The 22,567-nt window shown below is 40.4% G+C and overlaps 1 protein-coding gene across 2 annotated transcripts in view; it reads left to right on the top strand.

The window, feature by feature from the left end:
• Positions 1–268: 268 nt before the first annotated feature.
• The window catches only part of LOC141266062 (uncharacterized), a 138,509-nt gene continuing 116,210 nt past the window's right edge, over positions 269–22,567 (top strand). For both annotated transcript variants that reach the window (XM_073679937.1, XM_073679936.1), the window contains exon 1: positions 269–425. In XM_073679937.1, the coding sequence (XP_073536038.1) occupies positions 383–425 (43 nt within the window). In that variant the 5' untranslated portion in view covers positions 269–382. The remainder of the gene's footprint in view (positions 426–22,567) is intronic.

Here is a 22,567-nt window from a genome sequence, read left to right as displayed (position 1 = left end):
AAACGCATGTAAAAAACGCATCAAAAACGCACAATTTTGCCTTTGCGTTTTTCCTGCGAAGAGCTGCAGAAACTGTGCAGAAATTTCTGCATCCAAATACTCAACGTGTGAACTGACCCTAATACATTTGAGGCATTTTCACATTCAGTGATTTGGGCATTTGGATGTATTGTACGTCCCTGGGAAATATAAGAAGCGGCAGGACAGTGAGCGCATTGTTCCCAGGGTGCGATGATTTCCTCTTCTCGTATTATCCGTCCTTTATTCTTGGACGTGTTTGTTCTGTCACCCGAGCGTCACACCCAGACACGGATCAGATATAACCGGGAGGCTCCACGTCCCAGGAGCGGCGTGCCCCTGCCCCATCCATCGCAGCATCGCCATGTGTGTGTATGTGCCGCCATTCCTGACCCTGCTGCTCTATGGTGAGTACGTCTGACTGTGCGCTCAGTGAGCTCATTCTGATTGTGCGCTCAGTGAGCTCATTCTGTCTGTGCGCTCAGTGAGCTCCTCCTGACTGTGCGCTCAGTGAGCTCATTCTGACTGTGTACTCAGTGAGCTCATTCTGTCTGTGCGCTCAGTGAGCTCCTCCTGACTGTGCGCTCAGTGAGCTCATTCTGTCTGTGCGCTCAGTGAGCTCCTCCTGACTGTGCGCTCAGTGAGCTCATTCTGACTGTGCGCTCAGTGAGCTCATTCTGTCTGCGCTCAGTGAGCTCATTCTGTCTGTGCGCTCAGTGACCTCATTCTGTCTGTGCGCTCAGTGAGGTCATTCTGACTATGCGCTCAGTGAGGTCATTCTGACTATGCGCTCAGTGAGCTCATTCTGACTGTGCGCTCAGTGAGGTCATTCTGACTATGCGCTCAGTGAGGTCATTCTGACTATGCGCTCAGTGAGCTCATTCTGACTGTGCGCTCAGTGACCTCATCCTGACTGTGCGCTCAGTGACCTCATTCTGTCTGTGCGCTCAGTGACCTCATCCTGACTGTGCGCTCAGTGACCTCATTCTGTCTGTGCGCTCAGTGACCTCATCCTGACTGTGCGCTCAGTGAGCTCATTCTGTCTCTGCGCTCAGTGAGCTCATTCTGTCTGTGCGCTCAGTAACCTCATTCTGTCTCTGCGCTCAGTGAGCTCATTCTGTCTGTGCGCTCAGTAAGCTCATTCTGTCTGTGCGTTCAGTGAGCTCATTCTGTCTGTGCGCTCAGTAAGCTCATTCTGTCTCTGCGCTCAGTGAGCTCATTCTGTCTGTGCGCTCAGTAAGCTCATTCTGTCTGTGCGCTCAGTAAGCTCATTCTGTCTGTGCGCTCATTCTGTCTGTGCGCTCAGTGACCCTGGTAAGGTCCTGGCATTTTGAGAAACTCCTTACCGCGGCTGCCAGGTGCACATGAATTGGCCAATTTATGCACTAAGATTTCTCACTTATTTCTGTTTTCTACAGCAGTAATGCTATTCACATTTCATACTTCATATTTACATACTCAGCATTGCAGAGTGCTACTTTGTTAATTGTACAAGTGCATCTCACTAAATTAGAAAATCATCAAAAAGTTTATTTCAGTTCTTCAATACAAAAAGTGACACTCCTATATTATATAGAGTCATTACACACAGAGGGATCTATTATATAGAGTCATTACACACAGAGTGATCTATTATATAGAGTCATTACACACAGAGGGATCTATTATATAGAGTCATTACACACAGACGGATCTATTATATAGAGTCATTACACACAGAGGGATCTATTATACAGAGTCATTACACGCAGAGGGATCTATTATATAGAGTCATTACACACAGAGGGATCTATTATATAGAGTCATTACACACAGAGGGATCTATTATATAGAGTCATTACACACCGAGGGATCTATTATATAGAGTAATTACACACAGAGCGATCTATTATATAGTCATTACACACAGAGGGATCTATTATATAGAGTCATTACACACAGAGGGATCTATTATATAGAGTCATTACACACAGAGTGATCTATTATATAGAGTCATTACACACAGAGGGGTCTATTATATAGAGTCATTACACACAGAGGGATCTATTATATAGAGTCATTACACACAGAGTGATCTATTAAATGGAGTCATTACAAACAGAGGGATCTATTATATAGAATCATTACACAGAGGGATCTATTATATAGAGTCATTACACACAGAGGGATCTATTATATAGAGTCATTACACACAGAGGGATCTATTATATAGAGTCATTACACACTGAGGGATCTATTATATAGAGTCATTACACACAGAGGGATCTATTATATAGAGTTATTACACACAGAGGGATCTATTATATAGAGTCATTACACACAGAGTGATCTATTATATAGAGTCATTACACACAGAGTGATCTATTATATAGAGTCATTACACACAGAGGGATCTATTATATAGAGTCATTACACACAGGGATCTATTATATAGAGTCATTACACACAGAGGGATCTATTATATAGAGTCATTACACACAGAGTGATCTATTATATAGAGTCATTACACACAGAGGGATCTATTATATAGAGTCATTACACACAGAGGGATCTATTATATAGAGTCATTACACACAGAGGGATCTATTATATAGAGTCATTACACACAGAGGGATCTATTATATAGAGTAATTACACACAGAGCGATCTATTATATAGAGTCATTACACACAGAGGGATCTATTATATAGAGTCATTACACGCAGCGGGATCTATTATACAGTCATATGAAAAAGTTTGGGCACCCCTATTAATCTTAAGCTTAATGTTTTATAAAAATTGGTGTTTTTGCAACAGCTATTTCAGTTTGATATATGTAATAACTGTTGGATACAGTAATGTTTCTGCCTTGAAATGAGGTTTATTGTACTAACAGAAAATGTGCAATCTGCATTCAAACAAAATTTGACCGGTGCATAAGTATGGGCACCCTTATCATTTTCTTGTTTTAAATACTCCTGCCTACTTTTTACTGACTCACTAAAGCACTTTTTTTGGTTTTGTCACCTCATTGAGCTTTGAACTTTATAGCCAGGTGTATGCAATCATGAGAAAAGCTACTTAAAGTGGCCACTTGCAAGTTGTTCTCCTGTTTGAATCTCCTCTGAAGAGTGGCATCATGGGCTCCTCAAAACAACTGTCAAATGATCTGAAAACAAAGATTATTCAACATAGTTGTTCAGGGGAAGGATACAAAAAGCTGTCTCAGAGATTTAACCTGTCAGTTTCCACTGTGATGAACATAGTAAGGAAATGGAAGAACATAGGGACAGTTCTTGTTAAGGCCAGAAGTGTCAGGACAAGAAAAACATCAGAAAGGCAGAGAAGAAGAATGGTGAGATCAGTCAAGGACAATCCTCAGACCACCTCCAGAGAGCTGCAGCATCAACTTGCTGCAGATGGTGTCACTGTGCATCGGTCAACTATACAACGCACTTTGCACAAGGAGAAGCTGTATGGGAGAGTGATGCGAAAGAAGCCGTTTCTGCAAGTACGCACAAACAGAGTCGGCTGAGGTATGCAAAAGCACATTTGAAGAAGCCTATTTCTTTTTGGAAGAAGGTCCTGTGGACTGATGAAACCAAGATTAAGTTGTTTGGTCATACAAAAAGGCGTTGTGCATGGTGGCAAAAAAACACAGCATTCCAAGAAAAACACTTGCTACCCACAGTAAAATTTGGTGGAGGTTCCATCATGCTTTGGGGCTGTGTGGTCAATGCCGGCACTGGGAATCTTGTTAAAGTTGAGGGACGCATGGATTCCACTCAGTATCAGCAGATTCTTGAGAAATAATGTTCAAGAATCAGTGATAAAGTTGAAGTTACGCAGGGGATGGATCTTTCAGCAAGACAATGATCCAAAACACCGCTCCAAATCTACTCAGGCATTCATGCAGAGGAACAATTACAATGTTCTGGAATGGCCATCCCAGTCCCCAGACCTGAATATCATTGAACATCTGTGGGATCATTTGAAGAGGGCTGTCCATGCTCGGCGACCATCAAACTTAACTGAACTGGAATTGTTTTGTAAAGAGGAATGGTCAAAAATACCTTCATCCAGGATCCAGGAAATCATTAAAAGCTACAGGAAGCGACTAGAGGCTGTTATTATCGCAAAAGGAGGATCTACTAAATATTAATGTCACTTTTCTGGTGAGGTGCCCATACTTATGCACCTGTCAAATTTTGTTTGAATGCAGATTGCACATTTTCTGTTAGTACAATAAACCTCATTTCAAGGCAGAAACATTACTGTATCCAACAGTTATTACATATATCAAACTGAAATAGCTGTTGCAAAAACACCAATTTTTATAAAACATTAAGCTTAAGATTAATAGGGGTGCCCAAACTTTTGCATATGACTGTATAGAGTCATTACACACAGAGGGATCTATTATATAGAGTAATTACACACAGAGCGATCTGTTATATAGTCATTACACACAGAGGGATCTATTATATAGAGTCATTACACACAGAGGGATCTATTATATAGAGTAATTACACACAGAGCGATCTATTATATAGTCATTACACACAGAGGGATCTATTATATAGAGTAATTACACACAGAAGGATCTATTATATAGAGTCATTACACACAGGGATCTATTATATAGAGTCATTACACACAGAGGGATCTATTATATAGTCATTACACACTGAGGGATCTATTATATAGAGTCATTACACACAGAGGGATCTATTATATAGAGACATTACACACAGAGGGATCTATTATATAGAGTCATTACACACAGAGGGATCTATTATATAGAGTCATTACACACAGAGGAATCTATTATATAGAGTCATTACACACAGAGGGATCTATTACATCGAGTCATTACACACAGAGGGATCTATTATATAGAGTCATTACACACAGAGGGATCTATTACATCGAGTCATTACACACAGAGGGATCTATTATATAGAGTCATTACACACTGAGGGATCTATTATATAGAGTCATTACACACAGAGGGATCTATTATATAGAGTCATTACACACAGAGGGATCTATTATATAGAGTCATTACACACAGAGGGATCTATTATATAGAGTCATTACACACAGAGGGATCTATTATATAGAGTCATTACACACAGAGGGATCTATTATATAGAGTCATTACACACAGAGGGATCTATTATATAGAGTCATTACACACAGAGGGATCTATTATATAGAGTCATTACACACAGAGTGATCTATTATATAGAGTCATTACACACAGAGGGATCTATTATATAGAGTCATTACACACAGAGGGATCTATTATATAGAGTCATTACACACAGAGGGATCTATTATATAGAGTCATTACACACAGAGTGATCTATTATATAGAGTCATTACACACAGAGGCATCTATTATATAGAGTCATTACACACAGAGGGATCTATTATATAGAGTCACTACACACAGAGGGATCTATTATATAGAGTCATTACACACAGAGTGATCTATTATATAGAGTCATTACACACAGAGGTATCTATTATATAGAGTCATTACACACAGAGGGATCTATTATATAGAGTCATTACTCACAGAGGGATCTATTATATAGAGTCATTACACACATAGTGATCTATTATATAGAGTCATTACACACAGAGGGATCTATTATATAGAGTCATTACACACAGAGTGATCTATTATATAGAGTCATTACACACAGAGGGATCTATTATATAGAGTCATTACACACAGAGGGATCTATTATATAGAGTCATTACACAGAGAGTGATCTATTATATAGAGTCATTACACACCGAGGGATCTATTATATAGAGTAATTACACACAGAGCGATCTATTATATAGTCATTACACACAGAGGGATCTATTATATAGAGTCATTACACACAGAGGGATCTATTATATAGTCATTACACACAGAGGGATCTATTATATAGAGTCATTACACACAGAGGGATCTATTATATAGAGTCATTACACACAGGGATCTATTATATAGAGTCATTACACACAGAGGGATCTATTATATATTCATTACACACAGAGGGATCTATTATATAGAGTCATTACACACAGAGGGATCTATTGTATAGAGTCATTACACACAGAGGGATCTATTATATAGAGTCATTACACACAGAGTGATCTATTATATAGAGTGATTACACACCGAGGGATCTATTATATAGAGTCATTACACACAGAGCGATCTATTATATAGAGTCATTACACACAGAGGGATCTATTATATAGAGTCATTACACACAGAGGGATCTATTATATAGAGTAATTACATACAGAGGGATCTATTATATAGAGACATTACACACAGGGGGATCTATTATATAGAGTCATTACACGCAGAGGGATCTATTATATAGAGTCATTACACACAGAGGGATCTATTATATAGAGTCATTACACACAGAGGGATCTATTATATAGAGTCATTACACACAGAGGGATCTATTATATAGAGTCATTACACACAGAGGGATCTATTATATAGAGTCATTACACACAGAGGGATCTATTATATAGAGTCATTACACACAGAGCGATCTATTATATAGAGTCATTACACACAGAGGGATCTATTATATAGAGTCATTACACACAGAGGGATCTATTATATAGAGTCATTACACACAGAGGGATCTATTATATAGAGTCATTACACACAGAGGGATCTATTATATAGAGTCATTACACACAGAGGGATCTATTATATAGAGTCATTACACACAGAGGGATCTATTATATAGAGTCATTACACACAGAGGGATCTATTATATAGAGTCATTACACACAGAGGGATCTATTATATAGAGTCATTACACACAGAGGGATCTATTATATAGAGTCATTACACACAGAGTGATCTATTAAATGGAGTCATTACAAACAGAGGGATCTATTATATAGAGTCATTACACACAGAGGGATCTATTATATAGAGTCATTACACACAGAGGGATCTATTATATAGAGTCATTACACACAGAGGGATCTATTATATAGAGTCATTACACACTGAGGGATCTATTATATAGAGTCATTACACACAGAGGGATCTATTATATAGAGTTATTACACACAGAGGGATCTATTATATAGAGTCATTACACACCGAGGGATCTATTATATAGAGTCATTACACACAGAGGGATCTATTATATAGAGTCATTACACACAGGGATCTATTATATAGAGTCATTACACACAGAGGGATCTATTATATAGAGTCATTACACACCGAGGGATCTATTATATAGAGTCATTACACACAGAGGGATCTATTATATAGAGTCATTACACACAGGGATCTATTATATAGAGTCATTACACACCGAGGGATCTATTATATAGAGTCATTACTAGTGTTGAGCGATACCTTCCGATATCAGGAAATATCGTATCGGATTGGATCGGGCCGATACCCAAAAAGTATCGGATATCGCCGATTCCGATACCGGAAACCAATGCAAGTCAATGGGACACAAATATCGGAATGAAAATAAACCCTTTCTTTCCTTGTAGGTTAATTCTACATGAAGTAAAACAACTAAGAATAATGTAGAATGACATGAAAAGCCGGCAATTCATCAGCGGCATACACCGGTACCCGACAATTTACAACAGAAAGAATAGAGCTTCACACATAGATTAGATAGATAGAAACATGTCAGTCACATATATATGAAGTACAGTGACAGTGTTGCTTACTGTACTTGTCATTTAGTGTAAAGGATTTATTAAAAAAAATATTAGTGTTTTCGTGCACCGTCTCTTTAAAAAAGCCGGCCGGCAATTCATCAGCGGCATTCACCGGTACCCGACAATTTATAACAGACAGAATAGAGCTTCACACATAGATTAGATAGATAGAAACATGTCAGTCACATATATAAGAAGTACAGTGACAGTGTTGCTTACTGTACTTGTCATTTAGTGTAAAGGATTTATTTAAAAAAATATTAGTGTTTTCATGCACTGTCTCTTTAAGAAAGCCGGCCGGCAATTCAGCATCTGTACCCGACAATTTAGAATAGAAAGAATAGAGAATCACACATAGATTAGATAGATAGAAACATGTCAGTCACATATATATGAAGTACAGTGACAGTTTTGATTACTGTACTTGTCATTTAGTGTTAAAATAAAGGATTTATTTAAAAAAAATTGGCGTGGGGTTCCCTTTAATTTTAGGCTCTAGCGGAGGTTAAGCAGACAGCTGGGGCAAATGTTTGAAGCCTGGGAAGGGGGTAATACCCACGGAGCTTCCCAGGCTACTAATATCAGCCCCCAGCTGAATACCTAGCCTTTACTAGCTATTAAAATGGGGGAACCCCCCCAAAAAAATAACGTGGGGTCCCCCCTATTTTAATAGCTAGCACAGGCTAGGCAGACAGCTGGGGGCTGATATTAATAGCCCAGGAAGGGTGCCATGAATATTGGCCCCCTCCCAGGCTAGAAACACCAGCCGTCAGCCGCCCCAGAAATGGCACATCCATAGGATGCGCCAATTCTGGCACTTAGCCTCGCTCTTCCACGCTGCCCTCTAGCGGTGGCAGTGGGGTAATAGGGTTGGGGTTGATGTCAGCTTATAATGCCAGCTGACATCAAGCCCAGGTTAGTAATGGAGAGGCGTCTATAAGACACCCCCATTACTAACCCCATAGTCAAAGTTAAAAGAAAACACAAACACCCAGAATAAAGTCCTTTAATTGAAATAAAGACACAATTCTTTATTGTTCTAAACTAAACCATACTTACCATCACGCCCATTCCAGCTGAAGCCAACGATCTCCTGCAATAAAAGTAAAATAATAAAGCAACCTCATCCTTACCTTTCCATGGTTCCCACGACAGCTTCAGCTCTGCTACATCGAGATGACAGGCTGGACCGCAGCAGAAAGCTGCCATCCAGCCTGTCATCCCGCAGACACTGAGAAGCGCAGGCATGCTTGCGCTCCTCAGTGTCTCTCTGTGACGTCATCCAGATGAGCCGAGTTCATGTCCAATGAACTCAGCTCACCTCATGCACGTCACTGACAGCGTGGGAAAATTCTCACGCTGAAGTGCTGAGTGCAGGAGAATTTTCCCACGCTGTCAGTGACGTACATGAGGTGAGCTGAGTTCATTGTCGGCTCATCTGGATGCCGTCACAGCCAGACACTGAGGAGTGGAAGTATGCCTGCGCTTCTCAGTGTCTGCGGGATGACAGGATGGATGGCAGCGTTCTGCTGCGGTCCAGCCTGTCATCTCGATGTAGCAGAGCTGAAGCTGTCGTGGGAACCATGGAAAGGTAAGGATGAGGTTGCTTTATTATTTTACTTTTATTGCAGGAGATCATTGGCTTCAGCTGGAATGGGCGTGATGGTAAGTATGGTTTAATTTAGAACAATAAAGAATTGTGTGTTTATTTCAATTAAAGGACTTTTTTCTGGGTGTTGTGTTTTTTTAAATACTTTACTAGAAATTCATGGTGGTCATGTCTAATATTGGCGTGACCCCATGAATTTCGGGCTTAGGGCCAGCTGATAATGCCAAGCTGGCCTTAACCCCTTTATTACCCAGTGAGCCACCGCACCAGGGCCCTGGATGAGTTGGGTACAGCGCCAGAAGATGGCGCTTCTATGAACGCGCCATTTTCTGGGGCGGCTGCGGACTGCAATTTGCAGTGGGGGTGGCCCAGAAAGCTTGGGTCTCCCTGCGCTGCGGATTCCAGCCCCCAGCTGCCTAGTTGTACCTGGCTGGACACAAAAATAGGGCGAAGCCCCACGCATTTTTTTTTTAAATTATTTCATGAAATTCATGAAATAATTAAAAAAAATTGATGTGGGGCTTCGCACTATATTTGTGTCCAGCCAGGTACAGCAGGCAGGAACGGGCTGCTCCCAACCACCAGCTGCCTATTTGTACCTGGCCGGACACAACAATATAGGGAAGCCCTTTTTTTCTTAATTATTCCATGAATTTCATGAATTTAAAAAAAAAAACGTGGGGCTTCGCCCTATTTTTGTGTCCAGCCAGGTACAACTAGGCAGCTGGGGGCTGGAATCCGCAGCGCAGGGAGGCCCAAGCTTTCTGGGCCCCACCCGCTGCAAATTGCAGTCCGCAGCCGCCCCGGAAAATGGCGCGTTCATAGAAGCGCCATCTTCTGGCGCTGTACCCAACTCATCCAGGGCCCTGGTGCGGTGGCTCACTGGGTAATAAAGGGGTTAAGGCCAGCTTGGCATTATCAGCTGGCCCTAAGCCCGAAATTCATGGGGTCACGCCAATATTAGACATGACCACCATGAATTTCTAGTAAAGTATTTAAAAAAACACAAACACCCAGAATAAAGTCCTTTAATTGAAATAAACACACAATTCTTTATTGTTCTCAATTAAACCATACTTACCATCACGCCCATTCCAGCTGAAGCCAACGATCTCCTGCAATAAAAGTAAAATAATAAAGCAACATCATCCTTACCTTTCCATGGCTCCCACGACAGCTTCAGCTCTGCTACATCGAGATGACAGGCTGGACCGCAGCAGAACGCTGCCATCCATCCTGTCATCCCGCAGACACTGAGAAGCGCAGGCATGCTTCCACTCCTCAGTGTCTGGCTGTGACGGCATCCAGATGAGCCGACAATGAACTCAGCTCACCTCATGCACGCCACTGACAGCGTGGGAGAATTCTCCTGCACTCAGCGCTTCAGCGTGAGAATTTTCCCACGCTGTCAGTGACGTGCATGAGGTGAGCTGAGTTCATTGGACATGACCTCACCTCATCTGGATGCCGTCACAGCGAGACACTGAGGAGCGCAAGCATGCCTGCTCTTCTCAGTGTCTGCGGGATGACAGGCTGGATGGCAGCGTTCTGCTGCGGTCCAGCCTGTCATCTCGATGTAGCAGAGCTGAAGCTGTCCTGGGAACCATGGAAAGGTAAGGATGAGGTTGCTTTATTATTTTTCTTTTATGCAGGAGATCGTTGGCTTCAGCTGGAATGGGCGTGACGGTAAGTATGGTTTAATTTAGAACAATAAAGAATTGTGTGTTTATTTCAATTAAAGGACTTTTTTCTGGGTGTTTGTGTTTTTTTTAAAATACTTTACTAGAAATTCATGGTGGTCATGTCTAATATTGGCGTGACCCCATGAATTTCGGGCTTAGGGCCAGCTGATAATGCCAAGCTGGCCTTAACCCCTTTATTACCCAGTGAGCCACCGCACCAGGGCCCTGGATGAGTTGGGTACAGCGCCAGAAGATGGCGCTTCTATGAACGCGCCATTTTCCGGGGCGGCTGCGGACTGCAATTTGCAGCGGGTGGGGCCCAGAAAGCTTGGGCCTCCCTGCGCTGCGGATTCCAGCCCCCAGCTGCCTAGTTGTACCTGGCTGGACACAAAAATAGGGCGAAGCTCCACGTTTTTTTTTTTTAAATTATTTCATGAAATTCATGGAATAATTAAGAAAAAAAGGCCTTCCCTATATTGTTGTGTCCAACCAGGTACAAATAGGCAGCTGGTGGTTGGGGGCAGCCCGTTCCTGCCTGCTGTACCTGACTGGACACAAATATAGTGCAAAGCCCCACATAATTTTTTTTTAATTATTTCATGAATTTCCTGAAATAATTAAAAAAAAATTGACGTGGGGCTTCGCACTATATTTGGGTCCAGCCAGGTACAGCAGTCATTACACACAGAGCGATCTATTATATAGAGTCGTTACACACAGAGGGATCTATTATATAGAGTCATTACACACTGAGGGATCTATTATATAGAGTCATTACACACAGAGGGATCTATTATATAGAGTCATTACACACAGAGGGATCTATTATATAGAGTCATTACACACAGAGCGATCTATTATATAGAGTCGTTTCACACAGAGGGATCTATTATATAGGGTCACTACACACTGAGCGATCTATTATATAGAGTCATTACACACAGAGGGATCAATTGTATAGAGTCATTACACACAGGGATCTATTATATAGAGTCATTACACACAGAGCGATCTATTACATAGAGTCATTACACACAGAGGGATCTATTACATAGAGTCATTACACACAGAGGGATCTATTATATAGAGTCATTACACACAGATCGATCTATTATATAGAGTCAATGCACACAGAGGGATCTATTAAATAGAGTCATTGCAGACAGAGCGATCTGTTATATAGAGTCATTACACACAGAGGGATCTATTATATAGAGTCATTACACAGAGGGATCTATTATATAGAGTCATTGCACACAGAGGGATCTATTATATAGAGTCATTACACACAGAGGGATCTATTATATAGAGTCATTACACACAGAGTGATCTATTATATAGAGTCACTACACACAGAGGGATCTATTATATAGAGTCATTACACACAGAGGGATCTATTAAATAGAGTCATTACACACTGAGGGATCTATTACATAGAGTCATTACACACAGAGGGATCTATTATATAGAGTCATTACACGCAGAGAGATCTATTATATAGAGTCACTGCACACAGAGGGATCTATTATATAGAGTCATTACACGCAGAGGGATCTATTATATAGAGTCATTACACGCAGAGGGATCTATTATATAGAGTCATTACACACAGAGGGATCTATTATATAGAGTCATTACACGCAGAGGGATCTATTATATAGAGTCATTACACGCAGAGGGATCTATTATATAGAGTCATTACACACAGTGGGATCTATTATATAGAGTCATTACACGCAGGGATCTATTATATAGAGTCATTACACGCAGAGGGATCTATTATATAGAGTCATTACACACAGAGGGATCTATTATATAGAGTCATTACAAGCAGAGGGATCTATTATATAGAGTCATTACACACAGAGTGATCTATTATATAGAGTCATTACACACAGAAGGATCTATTATATAGAGTCATTACACACTGAGGGATCTATTATATAGAGTCATTACACACAGAGGGATCTATTATATAGAGTCATTACACACAGAGGGATCTATTATATAGAGTCATTACACACAGAGGGATCTATTATATAGAGTCATTACACACAGAGGGATCTATTATATATAGCCATTACACACTGAGTGATCTATTATATAGAGTCATTACACACTGAGGGATCTATTATATAGAGTCATTACACACAGAGGGATCTATTATATATAGCCATTACACACTGAGTGATCTATTATATAGAGTCATTACACACAGAGGGATCTATTATATAGAGTCATTACACACAGAGGGATCTATTATATAGAGTCATTACACACAGAGGGATCTATTATATAGAGTCATTACACACAGAGGGATCTATTATATAGAGTCATTACACACTGAATGATCTATTATATAGAGTCATTACACACAGAGGGATCTATTATATAGAGTCATTACACACAGAGGGATCAATTATATAGAGTCATTACACACTGAGTGATCTATTATATAGAGTCATTACACACAGAGGGATCTATTATATAGAGTCATTACACACAGAGGGATCAATTATATAGAGTCATTGCACAGTGAGGGATCTATTATATAGAGTCATTACACACAGAGGGATCTATTATATAGAGTCATTACACACAGAGGGATCAATTATATAGAGTCATTACACACAGAGGGATCAATTATATAGAGTCATTACACCCAGAGGGATCTATTATATAGAGTCATTACACACAGAGGGATCTATTATATAGAGTCATTACACACTGAGTGATCTATTATATAGAGTCATTACACACAGAGGGATCTATTATATAGAGTCATTACACACAGGGATCTATTATATAGAGTCACTACACCCAGAGGGATCTATTATATAGAGTCATTACACACAGAGGGATCTATTATATAGAGTCATTACACACTGAGTGATCTATTATATAGAGTCATTACACACAGAGGGATCTATTATATACAGTCATTACACACTGAGGGATCTATTATATAGAGTCATTACACACAGAGGGATCTTTTATATAGAGTCATTACACACAGAGGGATCAATTATATAGAGTCATTACACACTGAGTGATCTATTATGTAGAGTCATTACACACAGAGGGATCTATTATATAGAGTCATTACACACAGAGGGATCAATTATATAGAGTCATTACACACTGAGGGATCTATTATATAGAGTCATTACACACAGAGGGATCTATTATATAGAGTCATTACACACTGAGTGATCTATTATATAGAGTCATTACACACAGAGGGATCTATTATATAGAGTCATTACACACAGAGGGATCTATTATATAGAGTCATTACACACTGAGTGATCTATTATATAGAGTCATTACACACTGAGTAATCTATTATATAGTCATTACACACAGAGGGATCTATTATATTGAGTCATTACACACTGAGGGATCTATTATATAGAGTCATTACACACTGAGTGATCTATTATATAGTCATTACACACTGAGTGATCTATTATATAGAGTCATTACACACAGAGGGATCTATTATATAGAGTCATTACACACAGAGGGATCTATTATATAGAGTCATTACACACCGAGGGATCTATTATATAGAGTCATTACACACAGAGGGATCTATTATATAGAGTCATTACACAGAGCTATTTATTATATAGAGTCATTACACACAGAGGGATCTATTATATAGATTCATTACACACAGAGGGATCTATTATATAGTCATTACACACAGAGGGATCTATTATATAGAGTCATTACACACAGAGGGATCTATTATATAGAGTCATTACACACAGAGGGATCTATTATATAGAGTCATTACACACAGAGGGATCTATTATATAGAGTCATTACACACAGAGGGATCTATTATATAGAGTCATTACACACAGAGGGATCTATTATATAGAGTCATTACACACAGAGCGATCTATTATATAGAGTCATTACACACAGAGGGAAATATTATATAGAGTCATTACACACAGATGGAACTATTATATAGAGTCATTACACACAGAGGGATCTAATATATAGAGTCATTACACACAGAGGGATCTATTATATAGAGTCATTACACACAGAGCGATCTATTATATAGAGTCATTACACACAGAGGGATCTATTATATAGAGTCATTGCACAGAGCGATTTATTATATAGAGTCATTACACACAGATGGACCTATTATATAGAGTCATTACACACTGAGTGATCTATTATATAGAGTCATTACACACAGAGGGATCTATTATATAGATTCATTACACACAGAGCGATCTATTATATAGAGTCATTACACACAGAGGGATCTATTATATAGAGTCATTACACACAGAGGGATCTATTATATAGAGTAATTACATACAGAGGGATCTATTATATAGAGACATTACACACAGGGGGATCTATTATATAGAGTCATTACACGCAGAGGGATCTATTATATAGAGTCATTACACACAGAGGGATCTATTATATAGAGTCATTACACACAGAGGGATCTATTATATAGAGTCATTACACACAGAGGGATCTATTATATAGAGTCATTACACACAGAGGGATCTATTATATAGAGTCATTACACACAGAGGGATCTATTATATAGAGTCATTACACACAGAGCGATCTATTATATAGAGTCATTACACACAGAGGGATCTATTATATAGAGTCATTACACACAGAGGGATCTATTATATAGAGTCATTACACACAGAGGGATCTATTATATAGAGTCATTACACACAGAGGGATCTATTATATAGAGTCATTACACACAGAGGGATCTATTATATAGAGTCATTACACACAGAGGGATCTATTATATAGAGTCATTACACACAGAGGGATCTATTATATAGAGTCATTACACACAGAGGGATCTATTATATAGAGTCATTACACACAGAGGGATCTATTATATAGAGTCATTACACACAGAGTGATCTATTAAATGGAGTCATTACAAACAGAGGGATCTATTATATAGAGTCATTACACACAGAGGGATCTATTATATAGAGTCATTACACACAGAGGGATCTATTATATAGAGTCATTACACACAGAGGGATCTATTATATAGAGTCATTACACACTGAGGGATCTATTATATAGAGTCATTACACACAGAGGGATCTATTATATAGAGTTATTACACACAGAGGGATCTATTATATAGAGTCATTACACACCGAGGGATCTATTATATAGAGTCATTACACACAGAGGGATCTATTATATAGAGTCATTACACACAGAGGGATCTATTATATAGAGTCATTACACACAGGGATCTATTATATAGAGTCATTACACACCGAGGGATCTATTATATAGAGTCATTACACACCGAGGGATCTATTATATAGAGTCATTACTAGTGTTGAGCGATACCTTCCGATATCAGGAAATATCGTATCGGATTGGATCGGGCCGATACCCAAAAAGTATCGGATATCGCCGATTCCGATACCGGAAACCAATGCAAGTCAATGGGACACAAATATCGGAATGAAAATAAACCCTTTCTTTCCTTGTAGGTTAATTCTACATGAAGTAAAACAACTAAGAATAATGTAGAATGACATGAAAAGCCGGCAATTCATCAGCGGCATACACCGGTACCCGACAATTTACAACAGAAAGAATAGAGCTTCACACATAGATTAGATAGATAGAAACATGTCAGTCACATATATATGAAGTACAGTGACAGTGTTGCTTACTGTACTTGTCATTTAGTGTAAAGGATTTATTAAAAAAAATATTAGTGTTTTCGTGCACCGTCTCTTTAAAAAAGCCGGCCGGCAATTCATCAGCGGCATTCACCGGTACCCGACAATTTATAACAGACAGAATAGAGCTTCACACATAGATTAGATAGATAGAAACATGTCAGTCACATATATAAGAAGTACAGTGACAGTGTTGCTTACTGTACTTGTCATTTAGTGTAAAGGATTTATTTAAAAAAATAATAGTGTTTTCATGCACCGTCTCTTTAAGAAAGCCGGCCGGCAATTCAGCAGCGGTACCCGACAATTTATAACAGACAGAATAGAGCTTCACACATAGATTAGATAGATAGAAACATGTCAGTCACATATATAAGAAGTACAGTGACAGTGTTGCTTACTGTACTTGTCATTTAGTGTAAAGGATTTATTTAAAAAAATATTAGTGTTTTCATGCACTGTCTCTTTAAGAAAGCCGGCCGGCAATTCAGCATCTGTACCCGACAATTTAGAATAGAAAGAATAGAGAATCACACATAGATTAGATAGATAGAAACATGTCAGTCACATATATATGAAGTACAGTGACAGTTTTGATTACTGTACTTGTCATTTAGTGTTAAAATAAAGGATTTATTTAAAAAAAATTGGCGTGGGGTTCCCTTTAATTTTAGGCTCTAGCGGAGGTTAAGCAGACAGCTGGGGCAAATGTTTGAAGCCTGGGAAGGGGGTAATACCCACGGAGCTTCCCAGGCTACTAATATCAGCCCCCAGCTGAATACCTAGCCTTTACTAGCTATTAAAATGGGGGAACCCCCCCAAAAAAATAACGTGGGGTCCCCCCTATTTTAATAGCTAGCACAGGCTAGGCAGACAGCTGGGGGCTGATATTAATAGCCCAGGAAGGGTGCCATGAATATTGGCCCCCTCCCAGGCTAGAAACACCAGCCGTCAGCCGTCCCAGAAATGGCACATCCATAGGATGCGCCAATTCTGGCACTTAGCCTCGCTCTTCCACGCTGCCCTCTAGCGGTGGCAGTGGGGTAATAGGGTTGGGGTTGATGTCAGCTTATAATGCCAGCTGACATCAAGCCCAGGTTAGTAATGGAGAGGCGTCTATAAGACACCCCCATTACTAACCCCATAGTCAAAGTTAAAAGAAAACACAAACACCCAGAATAAAGTCCTTTAATTGAAATAAAGACACAATTCTTTATTGTTCTAAACTAAACCATACTTACCATCACGCCCATTCCAGCTGAAGCCAACGATCTCCTGCAATAAAAGTAAAATAATAAAGCAACCTCATCCTTACCTTTCCATGGTTCCCACGACAGCTTCAGCTCTGCTACATCGAGATGACAGGCTGGACCGCAGCAGAACGCTGCCATCCAGCCTGTCATCCCGCAGACACTGAGAAGCGCAGGCATGCTTGCGCTCCTCAGTGTCTCTCTGTGACGTCATCCAGATGAGCCGAGTTCATGTCCAATGAACTCAGCTCACCTCATGCACGTCACTGACAGCGTGGGAAAATTCTCACGCTGAAGTGCTGAGTGCAGGAGAATTTTCCCACGCTGTCAGTGACGTACATGAGGTGAGCTGAGTTCATTGTCGGCTCATCTGGATGCCGTCACAGCCAGACACTGAGGAGTGGAAGTATGCCTGCGCTTCTCAGTGTCTGCGGGATGACAGGCTGGATGGCAGCGTTCTGCTGCGGTCCAGCCTGTCATCTCGATGTAGCAGAGCTGAAGCTGTCGTGGGAACCATGGAAAGGTAAGGATGAGGTTGCTTTATTATTTTACTTTTATTGCAGGAGATCGTTGGCTTCAGCTGGAATGGGCGTGATGGTAAGTATGGTTTAATTTAGAACAATAAAGAATTGTGTGTTTATTTCAATTAAAGGACTTTTTTCTGGGTGTTGTGTTTTTTTAAATACTTTACTAGAAATTCATGGTGGTCATGTCTAATATTGGCGTGACCCCATGAATTTCGGGCTTAGGGCCAGCTGATAATGCCAAGCTGGCCTTAACCCCTTTATTACCCAGTGAGCCACCGCACCAGGGCCCTGGATGAGTTGGGTACAGCGCCAGAAGATGGCGCTTCTATGAACGCGCCATTTTCTGGGGCGGCTGCGGACTGCAATTTGCAGCGGGTGGGGCCCAGAAAGCTTGGGTCTCCCTGCGCTGCGGATTCCAGCCCCCAGCTGCCTAGTTGTACCTGGCTGGACACAAAAATAGGGCGAAGCCCCACGCATTTTTTTTTTAAATTATTTCATGAAATTCATGAAATAATTAAAAAAAATTGATGTGGGGCTTCGCACTATATTTGTGTCCAGCCAGGTACAGCAGGCAGGAACGGGCTGCTCCCAACCACCAGCTGCCTATTTGTACCTGGCCGGACACAACAATATAGGGAAGCCCTTTTTTTCTTAATTATTCCATGAATTTCATGAATTTAAAAAAAAAAAACGTGGGGCTTCTCCCTATTTTTGTGTCCAGCCAGGTACAACTAGGCAGCTGGGGGCTGGAATCCGCAGCGCAGGGAGGCCCAAGCTTTCTGGGCCCCACCCGCTGCAAATTGCAGTCCGCAGCCGCCCCGGAAAATGGCGCGTTCATAGAAGCGCCATCTTCTGGCGCTGTACCCAACTCATCCAGGGCCCTGGTGCGGTGGCTCACTGGGTAATAAAGGGGTTAAGGCCAGCTTGGCATTATCAGCTGGCCCTAAGCCCGAAATTCATGGGGTCACGCCAATATTAGACATGACCACCATGAATTTCTAGTAAAGTATTTAAAAAAACACAAACACCCAGAATAAAGTCCTTTAATTGAAATAAACACACAATTCTTTATTGTTCTCAATTAAACCATACTTACCATCACGCCCATTCCAGCTGAAGCCAACGATCTCCTGCAATAAAAGTAAAATAATAAAGCAACATCATCCTTACCTTTCCATGGCTCCCACGACAGCTTCAGCTCTGCTACATCGAGATGACAGGCTGGACCGCAGCAGAACGCTGCCATCCATCCTGTCATCCCGCAGACACTGAGAAGCGCAGGCATGCTTCCACTCCTCAGTGTCTGGCTGTGACGGCATCCAGATGAGCCGACAATGAACTCAGCTCACCTCATGCACGCCACTGACAGCGTGGGAGAATTCTCCTGCACTCAGCGCTTCAGCGTGAGAATTTTCCCACGCTGTCAGTGACGTGCATGAGGTGAGCTGAGTTCATTGGACATGACCTCACCTCATCTGGATGCCGTCACAGCGAGACACTGAGGAGCGCAAGCATGCCTGCTCTTCTCAGTGTCTGCGGGATGACAGGATGGATGGCAGCGTTCTGCTGCGGTCCAGCCTGTCATCTCGATGTAGCAGAGCTGAAGCTGTCCTGGGAACCATGGAAAGGTAAGGATGAGGTTGCTTTATTATTTTTCTTTTATGCAGGAGATCGTTGGCTTCAGCTGGAATGGGCGTGACGGTAAGTATGGTTTAATTTAGAACAATAAAGAATTGTGTGTTTATTTCAATTAAAGGACTTTTTTCTGGGTGTTTGTGTTTTTTTTAAAATACTTTACTAGAAATTCATGGTGGTCATGTCTAATATTGGCGTGACCCCATGAATTTCGGGCTTAGGGCCAGCTGATAATGCCAAGCTGGCCTTAACCCCTTTATTACCCAGTGAGCCACCGCACCAGGGCCCTGGATGAGTTGGGTACAGCGCCAGAAGATGGCGCTTCTATGAACGCGCCATTTTCCGGGGCGGCTGCGGACTGCAATTTGCAGCGGGTGGGGCCCAGAAAGCTTGGGCCTCCCTGCGCTGCGGATTCCAGCCCCCAGCTGCCTAGTTGTACCTGGCTGGACACAAAAATAGGGCGAAGCTCCACGTTTTTTTTTTTTAAATTATTTCATGAAATTCATGGAATAATTAAGAAAAAAAGGCCTTCCCTATATTGTTGTGTCCAACCAGGTACAAATAGGCAGCTGGTGGTTGGGGGCAGCCCGTTCCTGCCTGCTGTACCTGACTGGACACAAATATAGGGCGAAGCCCCACATAATTTTTTTTTAATTATTTCATGAATTTCCTGAAATAATTAAAAAAAAATTGACGTGGGGCTTCGCACTATATTTGGGTCCAGCCAGGTACAGCAGTCATTACACACAGAGCGATCTATTATATAGAGTCGTTACACACAGAGGGATCTATTATATAGAGTCATTACACACTGAGGGATCTATTATATAGAGTCATTACACACAGAGGGATCTATTATATAGAGTCATTACACACAGAGGGATCTATTATATAGAGTCATTACACACAGAGCGATCTATTATATAGAGTCGTTTCACACAGAGGGATCTATTATATAGGGTCACTACACACTGAGCGATCTATTATATAGAGTCATTACACACAGAGGGATCAATTGTATAGAGTCATTACACACAGGGATCTATTATATAGAGTCATTACACACAGAGCGATCTATTACATAGAGTCATTACACACAGAGGGATCTATTACATAGAGTCATTACACACAGAGGGATCTATTATATAGAGTCATTACACACAGATCGATCTATTATATAGAGTCAATGCACACAGAGGGATCTATTAAATAGAGTCATTGCAGACAGAGCGATCTGTTATATAGAGTCATTACACACAGAGGGATCTATTATATAGAGTCATTACACAGAGGGATCTATTATATAGAGTCATTGCACACAGAGGGATCTATTATATAGAGTCATTACACACAGAGGGATCTATTATATAGAGTCATTACACACAGAGTGATCTATTATATAGAGTCACTACACACAGAGGGATCTATTATATAGAGTCATTACACACAGAGGGATCTATTAAATAGAGTCATTACACACTGAGGGATCTATTACATAGAGTCATTACACACAGAGGGATCTATTATATAGAGTCATTACACGCAGAGAGATCTATTATATAGAGTCACTGCACACAGAGGGATCTATTATATAGAGTCATTACACGCAGAGGGATCTATTATATAGAGTCATTACACGCAGAGGGATCTATTATATAGAGTCATTACACACAGAGGGATCTATTATATAGAGTCATTACACGCAGAGGGATCTATTATATAGAGTCATTACACGCAGAGGGATCTATTATATAGAGTCATTACACACAGTGGGATCTATTATATAGAGTCATTACACGCAGGGATCTATTATATAGAGTCATTACACGCAGAGGGATCTATTATATAGAGTCATTACACACAGAGGGATCTATTATATAGAGTCATTACAAGCAGAGGGATCTATTATATAGAGTCATTACACACAGAGTGATCTATTATATAGAGTCATTACACACAGAAGGATCTATTATATAGAGTCATTACACACTGAGGGATCTATTATATAGAGTCATTACACACAGAGGGATCTATTATATAGAGTCATTACACACAGAGGGATCTATTATATAGAGTCATTACACACAGAGGGATCTATTATATAGAGTCATTACACACAGAGGGATCTATTATATATAGCCATTACACACTGAGTGATCTATTATATAGAGTCATTACACACTGAGGGATCTATTATATAGAGTCATTACACACAGAGGGATCTATTATATATAGCCATTACACACTGAGTGATCTATTATATAGAGTCATTACACACAGAGGGATCTATTATATAGAGTCATTACACACAGAGGGATCTATTATATAGAGTCATTACACACAGAGGGATCTATTATATAGAGTCATTACACACAGAGGGATCTATTATATAGAGTCATTACACACTGAATGA

This window comes from Phyllobates terribilis, unplaced genomic scaffold (genome assembly GCF_046119375.1).
Source record: "Phyllobates terribilis strain yellow unplaced genomic scaffold, ASM4611937v1 Scaffold_4__5_contigs__length_816908805, whole genome shotgun sequence".
NCBI classification, from domain to species: Eukaryota; Metazoa; Chordata; class Amphibia; order Anura; family Dendrobatidae; genus Phyllobates; species Phyllobates terribilis.
The sequence above is the reverse complement of the archived record's forward strand: the minus strand, read 5'-3'. Positions and strand labels throughout refer to the sequence as shown.